The sequence below is a fragment of the Nyctereutes procyonoides genome, unplaced genomic scaffold (assembly GCF_905146905.1).
Source record: "Nyctereutes procyonoides isolate TBG_1078 unplaced genomic scaffold, NYPRO_anot_genome, whole genome shotgun sequence".
NCBI lineage: Eukaryota > Metazoa > Chordata > Mammalia > Carnivora > Canidae > Nyctereutes > Nyctereutes procyonoides.
Genome location: NW_026575048.1, coordinates 29,876,792 through 29,892,100, shown reverse-complemented (window position 1 = coordinate 29,892,100; position 15,309 = coordinate 29,876,792). Strand labels below are relative to the sequence as shown.

Genomic DNA, 15,309 nt, shown 5'->3' with positions numbered 1-15,309 from the left:
CATTAGACACAGTGTATCAGTCAACTTTTGCCCTGTACATAAACAGTCACAAAATCTCAGTGGAATACAACAAAGAGTATTTATTTACCATTCACCCATCTGCAGGATGGCTGGGAGAGCCCTTGCTCCATGTCTCATTCTGAGGGGCATAGGTCCACCAGAGTATGCATCTCTCATGGTGATGCATAAACTCAAAAACTCAAGCCCAACTGAGCAAGCCCACTTCAATCCCCTGCCTCTATCCCAGTGGCCAAAGCAAGGTCCAGGAAAGTACACTCCGCCCTTTTGGCTCCCGCAGCAGCGCCATGGCGGTCGGCAAGAACAAGCGCCTTAGGAAAGGCGGCAAAAAGGGAGCCAAGAAGAAAGTGGTTGATCCATTTTCTAAGAAAGATTGGTATGATGTGAAAGCACCAGCTATGTTCAATATAAGAAATATTGGAAAAACGCTAGTCACAAGAACTCAAGGAACCAAAATTGCGTCTGATGGTCTCAAGGGTCGCGTTTTTGAAGTTAGCCTTGCTGATCTGCAGAATGATGAAGTTGCATTTAGGAAATTCAAGCTAATCACTGAGGATGTGCAGGGCAAAAACTGCCTGACTGATTTCCATGGCATGGATCTAACCCGTGACAAAATGTGCTCCATGGTCAAAAAATGGCAGACCATGATTGAAGCTCATGTTGATGTAAAGACTACCAATGGTTATTTGCTTCGTCTGTTTTGTGTTGGTTTTACTAAAAAACGCAATAATCAGATTCGGAAGACCTCTTACGCTCAGCACCAACAGGTCCGCCAAATCTGGAAAAAGATGATGGAAATCATGACCCGAGAGGTGCAAACAAATGACTTGAAAGAAGTGGTCAATAAATTGATTCCAGACAGCATCGGAAAAGATATAGAAAAAGCTTGTCAGTCTATTTATCCACTCCATGATGTTTTTGTTAGAAAAGTAAAAATGCTGAAGAAGCCCAAGTTTGAATTGGGAAAACTCATGGAGCTTCATGGTGAAGGTAGTAGTTCTGGAAAAGCTACGGGGGATGAGACCGGTGCTAAAGCTGAACGAGCTGATGGATATGAACCACCAGTCCAAGAATCTGTTTAAAATTCAGACATTTAATGGTGACAAATAAAAACATATTTGTGATGTTTAAAAAAAAAAAAGGAAAGTACACTCCACCTATAAAACCCTGGAAAGGGTGAATGTATGTTACTAATGTTACAGGAAAATGAGGAATTGGAACCAAAAATTCAACCTGTCCCACAATTGTTAAGAACATCTATCACAGAGTATTGTCATGTTCATGAAGCCTCCCTCTAGAATGAATAAATGGAGGTAGGTAGTACTATGCCAGGCTCTGTCCCTGATCCTTCATAATGCTCTTCCTGTGTGCCTACTGAATGTCCTTACTATGGTCGCCAAAAGGAGAGCAAAACCAGCATAGATGAGATCTGGTTCCTGTTGGGGTAAACAGTGAGTACAAAAAGGACTTGCATGCTAAGTCACTTGACCTAGTTTGGTCCATGTCCTTGAATGTCATTGGTAGCCTCCTTAAAAAGTGTTCTCATTATGCCTAACCCAGTTGGGTTATGAGGTCCCCCAGGATCACAGCCTAAAGTGGTGGGGCTCTAGAACAGTTTTTAAAAATATTTTAGAATCAGATCTGCTGCTCAGTAATTTGATTTAGAGAGAACAGAGGAAATGGAACACATTTCTAAGCAAATACTTCCCTGATTACTTACACATGCAAATTCATAGACTAAATTTGGATGTGTAATTAAGCATCTAGTTATTTTTGAGTCTACTCTTATAGGCCAAATCAGATGCCCAAAAGAGGCACATGGTTGTTTTATTTATGTGTATTTGCTTGTATACTCAATTCTGGGCTCTCACCCGAAAAAAGATGCGTTGGCCTAGAAGTCTTGATGACCCAGTGGTGAGCGTAAAAAGAATAAGATGACTCAAGGGCTTGCCAAATTTTGTGATTTTAAAATATATATCTGATCAGAAAAATGATTCTCTGGGCAGAGAAATGCATGGTGATTGTCCTCTCTTAGAGAGTGGGAAAGAAGGGTGAGGTAGGTGCCATTGTCAGCTGTCACTCTTGTAACGAAGAATTAATGGTCAGCTAGCCAAAGCCAATAGTGGTTTCCCACGTTGCAATTAGTTTTTAAATGTACTTTCAAGATCCATATGAAAACTTTAATGCCATGCAATTTTGTGCCAAATGATGTGCTCAGATGCCAGTTTTAGAAATCCAAACCAGATGAGCGGTTTAGAAAGTTTGTGTTCGTCCTTACTTTGTGAGCACATGGTCTTATCCCCTTTACCTCATAGTGGCCAACTGTTCAACTTGCTTTTTGCCTTTGGAGTGACTTCAGAGTTTCTTCACAGAGCATCCACTCAGTGATGCTTTCGTGACAAACAGGAATTTGTGACTGGGTGCTTATCAATGATGGTCACGCATCTGACCTTCTGTGGGCAGTGATGATTAACTTTGTCCTGTTTCCTGCATCAGCATTATGGAGAATGACTTCCTTTGGCAGACACTCAGAGAATGCCCTGTGATATCTACTCTGCTTTTGACTGTCTACCCTACTTCTCCCACTCCTTCCTCACTGTAAATTTTATATGGAGGATGATTTGATAGCCTGTTGTCTGCCAACTAGGAAAAGAGGTCTTCTGCCTATTAGGGAACCCATGTTACAGGTGTAGGAAATTTCTAAAATATTCTTCTGTAAGAATGTACTACATCCAGGTACTGTGCTTACGAACATTAATATACTCATTCCTTGGGAACAAGTCTAACAACCCTTGATAATGTCAAGCTAGACATTATCATCTGCATTTTACAGATGAAGTGAAGCAGCTTTTCCAAGTTCCAAGTAAAGAGAAGAGCTGGGATTCAAGCCCAACCCTATCTGAATGCAAATTCCAGGCTTTTAACCAATTATTGCAAGCATTTTCTACTACCCCCATGGAAACCTAGAGAGGCCTTACGAGTAAGGCCTCAGTCCAACCTCAAATCAATGTAATACTAGTTAATAATGCCTTCCTTATATAAAACATTTGATTTGTTCTTTGTGAAATATCTGTTGTCTCAATGATTTTTTTTTTAAAAAGCAATGCACTCAATTTGGCTGGGATATTTTATGAACATATACTTTTCCACGAATATCCAAAACTGTGATTGCAGACCCTTGCTTGCCTCTATTTCCCCCAAGATGACAATAGTATGCCCATCCTGATATCTCATGCTATCTTATCCAGTGCATTTTAGCAGGCAGAAGCAAGCAATGTGAGAGCATCTTATGGTAATTTCTGTGGTGCCTATAGCTCAAAAACATCAACTGGCCTTCGGACAGTTATTCTTAGTGAGTTGAGAATGACAGCACAAGCTGAGAAACATAAAATCTGTGACTTTTCAAATTATGATCTAGTTTCAGACAAGAAGGCTTGTGTTCAGTTTGCCCCTCCTACTGTTCTGGGTCCCTGGTGACTCTGTTATCCAACATAAGGACGCTTTAGAGTTCCCAACACGTTGGAATAGCGGGTAGAAGAGGCTGACTGTATCTCAGTGATGCATCAGGAGGGTTTACCAAGAGACACAAGATGGCAACGGATCTTCCAAGAGCCTCTAGCAGCCCTTAGAGCCTACCTGTGCATTTTGAATCCTATGCCTGTCAAGGAAAGAATATATCACATACGTCTATCACACTGGCAAAAGAAATGAGAGATGGAGAATCAGGGCCTAATGCCCAGTTGAAATGAAAAACAGGAAGTGTTTGTGGCCAAAGGAATGATTCCTTTTGTCTCCAAAACTCAGGAGCTGGAATTGGGTCTGTGTGTGGGACTGTTCTTGGGAACCCTTGGGAAACTGCTCTAACTCTGGACACCTTTTGCAGTTCTCACACTAACAACCTCTTCCTGTTGAAGAGAAGTGACTGAAACACTTCTTGGGTGAGTATTTGTGTGGTTTAGGGCTGTTTGTTGGCCCTAGTGAGTGCAAAGGCTGTCTGTCCCTCTTCCACATAAAGATGTGAGGAGCACAACCATGATACACAGTGCTCTGCTGCTGAAAACAATGGAAGGCATTAAATTAATTTACAGAGTGCACAACAGCCCAGGTTGGCCATCACCCTGCTGCTGGGGTTTTAAAAAAATAGTTTTTCTTTATCTTTGTTACTTTATTTTTTTAAAGATTGTATTTATTTATTCATGAGAGACACACAGAAAGAGGCAGTGACATAGGCTGAGAGAGAAGCAGGCTCCACTTAGGGAGCCTGTTGTGGGACTTGATCCTTGGACCCAGGATCACACCCTGAGCCGAAGGCAGACGCTCAACCGCTGAGCCACCCAGGCATCCCTATCTTTGTAACTTTAAACTTGTTTCTTCAGCACAAGTGTTTTGTGCTTTTAAATTTTATATGTTAAAAAAATTGGTGGGTACAGTATAAGTGAGCTTAGCTCAAGAGCCTCCATGACAGCAAAATCAGGCAATACTTCTATTGCCACTGCTTGGTTTCTTGTGCTTCCATAAAAACTGCTTGCTCTGGGACCTTGTCCACTTATCAACAACATTTCCATCATGGGCATTATAAGCTGCCAAAAGGAACTGCTCAGGCCTGCCTTTTCCCTTGGCATTTACTGGAATTTCTGTTGGCACCAGAGTGCTGGTGGTGAACATGTCTCCAGAGAGTCCAGAGAGGGGATTGGCATGATCATCATCACACATATTTCTTCAGAATATGCCTTTCTAATTAATTTGTAACTTTTTCGAGAATATGCATAAGAGTAAGGACATTGGGAAGAAAAAAAACCATCTGTGGAACATAACTTCTCATTTACTTCCATTCTGAAATGTAAAATCCTGCACCTCCTTCAAGGTCCAGTTTCAAATGCCACCTCATAAAATCTTCCCCAGAATTTAAGTCAGAAGTTCCTCTTCCTCCCCTGGGCCTCCCCAGCCTATTGAGGGCACTTCAGCCACAGTACTCATCATATTGGTTCTGATCTCTTAGTTCTTGAATGGTGAACCTGCTTCAAGGCTATAAACTCTGGTTGGCAATGGTCTAGTTCAAATTTGTATCTGTATCGTGTATCCAGAGTGATGCCTTGCACGTAATAGGTTTAGAGGAAGTGTTTGCTGAATGAATGAATCTACAAAAGCTTTTTGAAATGTCATATTTCAAAGATGCCAAGATGTGCTCTTCTGGTGATTTTGAAACTTTATCACGCCTCAGAATAACTTTGAGAGTCTGTTAAGCTCAGATTGTGTCCATCCCAAATCTGGGGTGAAGCTGAATAATTTGTATTCCTTACAATTTCCCAAGTGATGCTTGTGATTTTTGTCCAGAGGTCTCTTTTTGGGGACACTGAATTATCTTGTTCACATTTCAGTATCTCTGGTGTCAGGTTATGTCTTAAATGTGTTGACATGTCAGTTTAATTGACAAATTTTTGCTTTCATAGCAGTATATAAAATAATGGATTTACAATAGACAGTGTCTTAGATTAAATGAAATGTGGTAAGTTTCCTGTTACAGATTTGAATTCACATTATAAAGCATAACAATGAACTGTTTAAAAATTTAGACCAATACTGATTCTAGAGAACACATGCATTCAATTGTGGCCCTTAATTTTTATAATGGCAATAGAGTAAATCGTCTTTAGGGCCTCATATGGGATCCATAGAATATAAGATTAGTTCAGTCCGGCCAGGGACATCAGGAAATGAAAGAAGTCATTTTCAAATTCATTTTTGGTAACTGCTGAAGCCAGTCTCCCTCTCTGGAGTAAAAGTTCCACAAGGTTCCACAGAGTTTATATCTGGTTTTGCTCATGACTGTAGGCCCAGCTCTAGAAAGGTTTCTGAATAGCACTCAATAAATATTTATTAAATAAAAAATGTATTTAAAAAAAGCTAGAGTTTCTCACTTGCAATAAAAGATGAATTATGAGACATAACATGATTGATTGGTAGAATAATCATAAACCAATGCCAGTACTTCTGATTTCTCTTCTCCTATGCTAACAATGACAAAACAAATCAAGAGTGATAATGGCCAAGGAACCCATTAAATTGAAAATATCCCAGTTAAACTAGTATCCCAAGATCAAAGACACAGATGGCTGTTTCACTGCCCTCTTGCAGGAATGGGCCAGGTTTGCCATCTTCAGGAAATGCTGTTTGTTGGGAAGTGGTGAGAGCACTGAACCAAACCTAGGCATATCATAATCAAATTGCTGAAAAACAAAGATTAAATGCAAATTCTAAAAGCAACCAGAGAATAAAAGCCACATTACATGTTGGAGAGAAGCAATATAAGTGAAGGCTGACTTCTCAGAGACATAGTAGACCCCAGAGAGGATGGAATGGCATTTTAGTGTTGAAGGGAGAAAACTGTCAGCCTTGAATTTCATAAAAACATCTTTCACAAATTACAGTAAGATAAAAGACATTTTCAGAATGGCATAAATTGAGAGGATTCATCTCTAATCAGACTTACACTACAAGAAATAATTAAGAAGAAGAAAACAAAAGAATGAGGAACACAGACAGGGTAAATACCCAGGTAAACACAAAAGAATCTTATATATATAATATATAATTTATTTATTATATGGTTTTGCTAATAATATTATATATTATATATAATATTATATATTTATCTTATAAATAAGATATATCATATATAAAAGGTATATAAGATATATATGATATATAATTATATATTATTATATATAAATTAGTATATATAATATATAAATATATCAAAATATATATTTCAAAAGATTTTATTTATTCATTTCAGACAGAGATATATCGAGAGAGAAAACATGAGCAAGGAGAGAGACAGAGGCAGAGGGAGAAGCAGATTCTGCTGAGCAGGGAACCCAACATGGAGCTCAATCCTAGGACCCCGGGATCACTACCTGAGCCAAAGACAGACACCCAACCAACTGAGCCACCCAGGTGCCCCTTAGTGATATATATTTATATAGATATGTAGGTGAGACTGAGATATATATATATATGATACATCATAAATATATGTAAAAGATTATTGACCAAAGCAAAACTAACTATTTATTATGAAGTTTATCACATAAGTAGAAGTAAAATAATAAAACAATATCAGAAAGGGTAGGAAGGAGTCTAAACAAAATTATGCAGTTGAAAGTTTCTTACACTATGAAGGTATTATTGAAGATAGATTATGATAATTCAAAGATATGTATTGTAAGATCTACTATAACTTTTAAAAAATCACTAAGGTATTACAAAGAGGCAGAACTTAGAGGTCAACACAGAAGTTTAAGTGGAGTATTTAAAAATAAGTAAATCACCCAGAAGGTGGCAGAAAACAAGGAAAGAAAAAATGATAAGACAGAGAGGAAAAAGAAATAGCTTCAAAATATGTGAAGCAAAACCAGATAGAGAAGATGGGGGAAATGGGAGGAAAAGATAAGTCTAAAATCATGGTTAAATATTTTAGCATCATTTTTTCAGTAACTGATTGAAAAAATAGGAAAAAAAAAACAGCAAAGTTTTTAAAGGTTTGAACAACACTATGAGCAAACTCGACCTAATTGACATTTATAGAATACTTCTCCCAACAATAGCAGGATTGCTGTTGAACTGCACATGAGCCAGTAAACAAGATAGACAAAATATGCTGAGCCATAGAACAAGATTCGTTAAAATTAAAAGGATTGAAATCACAGGTACATTTTATGACAATAGTGTTATTAATATAAAAATTAATAAGCTATTTGAAAAAGTTCCAAATATTTGAAAGTTAAATAATACATGTTTAAATAACCTATGGTCAAAGGAGAAATCATAGAGAAAATTAGAAAATATTTTGAACTGAATGATAATGAACACACAACATGTCAAAAGTTGTGTAATATAGCTAAAGAAGTATTTAGAGGGAAATTATGCTTTTAAATTTCTCAGAAGAAAAGGAAGATATAGAAAAAATGATCTAAGCCTCCACATTAAGAAGCTGGAAAGAAGAACAAATAAAGCCCAAAGTAGAAAAAAAAAATTGAAGGTGAGAAGGGCAACCAATGAAATAGAAAATTAACAAATAATAAGGTCAATGATTCTTTTTCAGAACAGTAATAAAACTCCAGGCAAGACTAATCAAGTAAAACAGATAAAATATTATTCCCAGCATTTGGAATGAAAAAAGAGGGCATGCCTACAGATCCTACAATTATGCAAAAAAAAAAAAAATAAGAGACCATTATAAACAACTTTAGATTAATATTAGATAAAATAGAAGATTAATTTGAATGATACAATTTACCAAAATAGATATCGGAATATATACAAAATAAATAAATAAATAAATAAATAGTCCTCTGTTGATTCAAGTAACTCGATTCATTTTTAAACTCAAGTCAATTTCAATATACCAGCAATAAATATTTTTTTAAAAATAAACCACAAAATTTAAGTGAAATAAAAAATACCATTTGCAACAATATCAAAAATATGAAATACTTAGAAAAAATATAATAAAAGATACACAATTCCTTTACAAAAGAAACTATAAAAACACTGTTGTTAAAAAAAAAGATTAGACAAAATGGAGAGACATATGTTTATGGATTGGAAGACTTAATGTTAAAACATTGATTCTCCAAGATTTATGGATTTAATACAATCTTTATCAAAATTACAAGAGACTTTTTAAAGAGAAATTGACAAGTTGGGTCTAAAACCTTTATGGAAATGCCAAAATAATTTCAAAATAGAACACAGTTCAAAGACTGATACTAGGGATCCCTGGGTGGCTCAGCGGTTTGGTGCCTGCCTTCGGCGGCATGATCCTGGAGTCCCGGGATCGAGTCCCACGTCAGGCTCCCTGCGTCTCTGCTTCTCTCTCTATATATCTCTCATGAATAAATAAATAAAACCTTTAAAAAAAAAGACTGATAATACCTGGGGCTTCAGTACTGAACATAACACTATATGAATCAAGACATTGTGGTACTGACATGAGGATAGGCAAATACCAAAAGAACAGAATGCAGAAATAAACTACACATATAGAGTCAATTGATTTTTGACTCTATATGTGTGGTAAAAATGAGTAGGTAATGCAATAAAGAAAGGAAGACTTGTTAACAAATGCTGCTGGAAACTGTATAGCCATATGAAAAACAAAAAATAAACCTGACTTTAATGTCACCCCATACAATGAGATTAGTTTGAAATGAATCATAGAACAAAATATAACCTTGAGCAATAAAGTTTCTAATAGAAAACATAAAATAGAGGTGTCCAGGTAGCTCAGTTGGTTAAGCATCAGACTCTTGATTTCACCTCTGGTCATGATATCTCAGAGTTGTGAGACCAAGTCCTGCATTAGGCTCCTCACTCAGAGGGACGTCTGCTTGAGATTCTCTCTCTCTTTCTCCCTTTGTCCCCCACCCCTTGCTCATGTGTGCACTTTCTCTCTCTCTCTCTCAAAAAAAAAAATAATAAATACATAAATAAATAAATCTTTAGAAAATAAGAAAACATAATATCTTTACCATGTTGGGGTAGGTGAAGAATACTTAGAAAGTACACAAAAAGCACTAAGTAATAAAAACTTCTGCCTATCAAAACACCATTAAGAAAATGAATAGGAAAGCCAGTCCATATACCTAACAAAAGGTTTATACTCAGTTTATATAAAGAACTCCTCTAAACCAGTAACAAGACAATTGTAATTATTTAGTATGGGCAAAAGATTTGAGCAGCCATTTCACAAAAGAAGATATAAGTAGACCAATAAGCTTATGAAATGTTTTCAACATCATTAATCATCATTAATATGCAAATTAAAACCACAATGAGCTGTCATTTTATACTCATTAAAATGGCTAAAATATAAAGTATGACAATACCAAAGGTTGACAGGGTTGTGGAGAAACTGGAACCCTCACACATTGTTAGTAGGAATGGAGAGTGGTACAACTCAGGAATACAGTTTCTCAGTTTCTTATAAAATCAACTTTGATAAATTTAGATGAACAAACAAAAATTATCTTCCACAACTATACTATGACTTAGAAATTCCATACTCAACATTTCTCAAAAGAAATGAAAGTATATGTCTACAAAATGATCTGTAGAACAACATTCAGAGAAGCTTTACTCACAATAGCCCTAAATCAGAAATAGACCAAATATTCATCAATAGGGAAATAGATACGGGATCCCCAGGTGGCTCAGCAGTTTGGCGCCTGCCTTCTGCCCAGGGCGTGATCCTGGAGACCCGGGATCGAGTCCCACGTCAGGCTCCCTGCATGGAGCCTGTTTCTCCCTCTGCCTGCATCTCTGCCTCTCTCTCTCTCTCTCTCTCTCTCTCTCTCTGTCTCTCATGAATAAATAAATATATTTTTTAAAAAATAGGGAAATAGATAAACATAATGTGATAATTTCATAAGCTGGAATTGTAACCAGAATAAAATAACAACAACAAACACTGATGATACAACAGGTTGACGAATCTTAAGACTTCTGGCTATGCAAAGCAAAAGAAGCTAACCGAAAAGATATATATATATATATATATATATATATATATTGTATGATTCCATTTATATGGAGTCCAAAATAAGCAAAATTCATCCACAGTGGGAAAAAAAATACCTAAACAATCATTATCTTTTGCTTGGTGAGTTCAATTGTCATGATGTACTCAATTGTCAAAATCACTGAAGAGAATATTTAATATTTTTTGGTGGATTACATATAAAAACTATACCTTAATTTTTAAAAAAGTGACTACATCTGGTGGGTAACATGTACATAAATAATTACACAGGATGAAGTTCATCCATCCAACAAACATTATCAACAACTTATTATGTGCCAAGTGTGATGCTAATCTTTAGGCATAACAGATACTGTTAGACATGCTCCCAGCACTGAAGAACACATGGATTTGGAGGAGAGGGAGTCAAAGATTCCAGAATGTTGGAACAAGTGCTTTAATAACGCACTGACTAAGGCTGTGGATAGGAGTGAGCAAGACATTATGGAATAGGATAATGGTCTCTTGTCTGAACACAGTGACTAAATCATTGCTTGAGGAGAGAGGGATGTTGCCTTTTACTTTTGGCCTTTGGGGCTTGGGGTGATATTTAGCAGGTGTAAGAAATCAAAATAACATTTCCTAAAACTTAAGACAAACTCCTTTTCATAGTGGAAGATTGGAGAGATTTGTTCATCTCAAGGATAAACAGAAAAGGGCCAAACATTTCTTGAGAAATAGGTTTAGGGGGAAGCAGGTCTGTCAAGCCAGGGTCCCTATGCCACGCAGCAAAGCAGCCCGCAAAACACCCAAGAGGATGTGGCTTGCTGGCCACACCCCATGGGTCACGACAGTGCTGCCAAAGAATGTAGGGGCTCAACAAAGAATGCTCTGAAAGCCATTTAAGAGCCTTCCAGGAAAACCACAGCCAGCAATTCACCATTTGCGATGTGTGTGGGCGGACTCTTGCTTCTCCGTCTCTTCTTTGGCTCCCCTGAGCTCCTACCAAAGCCCAGGTCTGCTGAAAAGGGAGTTTAGGACCAGGTACAGTTTGTATGCAGGTGATGTAGAGGACAAAATACTTGTCTGAAAATCTCTGAGAACAGACCTGGGGAACCTGTCTCTGACTGCCTTCAGGTGTCCCCTCAAAGCTCTAGCTCCTGTAGAACTGGGGCAGTGACTCACCACAGATGGGCCACCCAGAGGTAGGTGACTGGGGGAAGCTCCAGTAGGTCCTTTCCAACCACAACTGCATTTGTTTTCTACTGCTGACATAACAAATTATCACAAACTTAGTGATTTAAAACACATATTATCTTAGAGTTCTGGAGGTAATAAGCCTACAATGGATCCACAAGGCTATGCTCCTTCTGAAGGCCCCAGGAGAGAATCTGTTTCCTGGCCCTTCCAGTTTTCAAAGGCAGCCAACATCTTTTGGCTCATGGCCCCCTTTCTCCAACTTTGAAGCTGGCATCTTCAAATCTCTCTCTGTCCTTTAGCTTCAGTCGTATCACCTTCTCTCTGACACTGACCCCTTCTACAACCCTCTTATAAAGACCCTTGTGTTTATATCAAACATCTTGGTAATTCAGGATCATCTCCATATCTCAACTTCTTTAATTTGATCATGTCTGCAAAGCCTCTTTGGCCATAAAATGTAACATGCACAGGCTCCAAGGATTAGGACATGTGCATCTTTGAGGGATCATTATTCAACAGTACTCAACAACTCCAATACAATCTTACCTCAAGAACCATGGGAATAACAAATGGATCTAGCCATTGAATGTTTACTATGTGATGTAAGTATAGATGTGGAGACAGAGATAATTTTACATACATATATATGTATACATTTAGGCTGATAGATGATTCTATGTACATATATACATATTCATATATATATGCACACATCTATAGGTATATTATATAATCATCTATTGATCTAAATCTCCTAAGCCAATGTTGCTTAACCCCACTGTCTCTCATTTCTGTTCCATGTTTCTTTCTTTTATTTTTTTAAAAATTTTATTTATTTATTTACAAGAAACACAGAAAGAGAGTGAGGCAGAGACACACACAGGCAGAGGGAGAAGCAGGCTCCATACAGAGAACCCAATGTGGGACTCGATCCTAGCACCCCAGGATCATGCCCTGGGCAGAAGGCAGGCGCTAAACTGCTGAGCCACCCAGGGATCCCCTGTTCCATGTTTCAATGAGACACTCAGACTATGATTTCTTGTGTGTAATGGCTTCAATCTAATTTTTGTCTCCAGTTTGGACTAGCCATATCAGTGGTTGGAAAGACTAGAAATGGGCAGCCTGGGTGGCTCAGCGGTTTAGTGCTGCCTTCAGCCCAGGGTGTGATCCTGGAGACCTGGGGCCAAGTCCCATATTGGTCTCCCTGCATGGAGCCCGCTTCTCCCTCTCCCTGTGTCTCTGCCTCTCTCTCTTTCTCTCTCTCTCTCTCTCTCTCTCTCTCTCTCTCTCTCTGGTCTCTCATGAATAAATAAATAAAATCTTTAAAAAAAAAACTAGAAATGGATTAATTTCCAGTTGGTGGCCATCTACAGAAAGGACACAAGTTATCTGTTTCTCTCTGTAAATGAAACTGTTTGTTGCTTATCCATAGTGTCTTGTTTCCTTTCTTGCTTTACCATCTTCACTGTTTTTCTTTTTCCTTATCGTTTTCCAAATTCAACCAAGAATGCATTTCCAAGCAGAACAATTCACTCACCTAAACTCTTTCCTTTATTTTTGAAATTTTCAAATAACCCATCACAAATTATCCAAGCATCCTGGAAGGTGAAGTCCAGAAATACCACAGCAAAGGAAAAAAAACGGGTAGAAATACATTAAGCCATAGTTTAAAACTTGAATAAAATAGAAATCAGTATCCAATAAAACAAAGATGAGTGAAGATATATTTTAACAAAGCTACCTGGACAGCACCCATTCTCAATATTCTTCGGTGGGGTTTAAAATATTTTTAAATGTGTGGATTAAATCAGAATCATGAAATTTTTAGAATGCAGGATCCTGTCCTCAGAGACAATCCTTAAATGCCAAGAGCTGATCTATGTTTGCAAGCGTCTGTTTGTCTCCATGATTGTTAATATTGCTCTGTCGAGCCTTTTGTTGAGGACAAGAATGAAATATGTTCCTGATTTTTTATGCCTCTGACACTGCCAAAGCGGGTGCTTTGAGGATTCTGGCTCATACTGCATTGATATATTTTGATTACTGCCTCCTCAACAAATGGTTCCTGAGAAATTATTGATAAGTATGATCATGTGAAAATCTGGATCATGAATAAATTATTTCAAACAAAATTGGGAGAAACTAGAGCAGTAAGGGCAGGAAGGTAATGAATCAAGTTTGGGGACTTGAAGACCTAAACTACATCCTGGCCCAGGTAGGTATGCTGAGGTAAGCCGCACTGGGTGCCTCCTGGAGGTCCTCTGGGAACCTCCTCCTTGCCAGGCCTCACCTGGACCTTTCCCTCCTCCTTCCAGAGCAAGGACGGTGGCAGGACCATCAGAAGTTATACACAATACAGTAGAAACTTTCTGGGTGTAATATGAATCGTCATCATTGAGAAGAAGGTTCTTCCGATTTTTATCTTAAATAACACTTAAATGCTTGAAATGGATTTAATCATCAGAGGATTAGGTGATAAATAAACATTTTTTAAGATTTTAAAGGGAACATCTGTGTTGTTTCAAGATTACCAGAATCCTGCTAATCCTCATAAAACACTATTCTTACTTGAGTATTTTGAAACTGTTTTCCATGAAACACGTTTGCATGTCTTCAACTTGTTTTCCCCACAAGTCAGAGGTATTGTTTCAAAATGCAAATGTACCCCCTACACTCCCACCCCACCCCCACCCCCTTTCCCCCTCTACACACACTGTGGCCTAGTTACCTCCTCCTACACTTCATCTCTCAGATTCCAGGTTGAGGCCCCCTTCTTTCAGAGAAGCCACCTATGATCCCTTAAACCGGGCCAGGCCCAGAGGTCCATGTTTGCATACATGGGTGATCCATGGTATCTGGCATAGTGTAGGCACGTGAGAAATATTTTAGCACAAGTAAATGAGCAAACACATGTTTGTATCCCTGTAGACGAATCACTAGCACAACCCCAATGCAGGGCTGCGTTTTTCAGTTTCAGCCCAAGTGAGTGAATCAGGGAGGGGCGAAGAGTGGAGATTTTCCTGAGGTAACTCTGAAAGAATGCTGGAGGAATGCAAAGGTAGATGTGGATCTGTGTGTGAGAAAGGGGTTATCTGAGGTAAAAGTCACTCCCTGAACTTGGAATGACCCAGGGAAAGAGTGGACGCAAGCGGAGAGGGAAGTCTCTTGTTTCTATCAGTTTGAGGGTTTGTTTAGAAAAAAGGCAAAGTGATCAAGGAAAGGGAAAGCAGAAGCAACCAACATTTGACAAGTTCTTTTTGTATTTCAAATCTTGTTACCTGAGGTTTTTAAGCACTCTTACAAAGAGGCATACGATACAGTAAAATAAAATGTATTCCAGGAAGCAATGAAAGTGAGAAAAACAATGTGTATGCATGAGGTTTACAAACAGTCTGCAGTGACTCGGTGTGAAGCTTTTGGTCAAGATTTTAATTTGGAAAGATGGAAAAGATTTCATTGACTTCTGAAGAAGCTGTGTGCAAATGGTATGGGAGTTCGTAATAATTGATACTATTGCATACCTGTTTATGGATTTTTTAAGTATGCAAATGATCTAGAAGATACACATC

General features: G+C 38.0%; 1 protein-coding gene across 1 annotated transcript; it reads left to right on the top strand.

Moving 5' to 3' along the window:
* The first annotated feature begins 282 nt into the window (after positions 1-282).
* On the top strand, positions 283-1,143 carry LOC129511015 (40S ribosomal protein S3a-like). The gene has a single exon (XM_055327456.1). The coding sequence runs from the start codon at positions 306-308 to the stop codon at positions 1,098-1,100; it is 795 nt and encodes a 264-aa protein (XP_055183431.1). The 5' UTR covers positions 283-305; the 3' UTR covers positions 1,101-1,143.
* Positions 1,144-15,309: the final 14,166 nt, after the last annotated feature.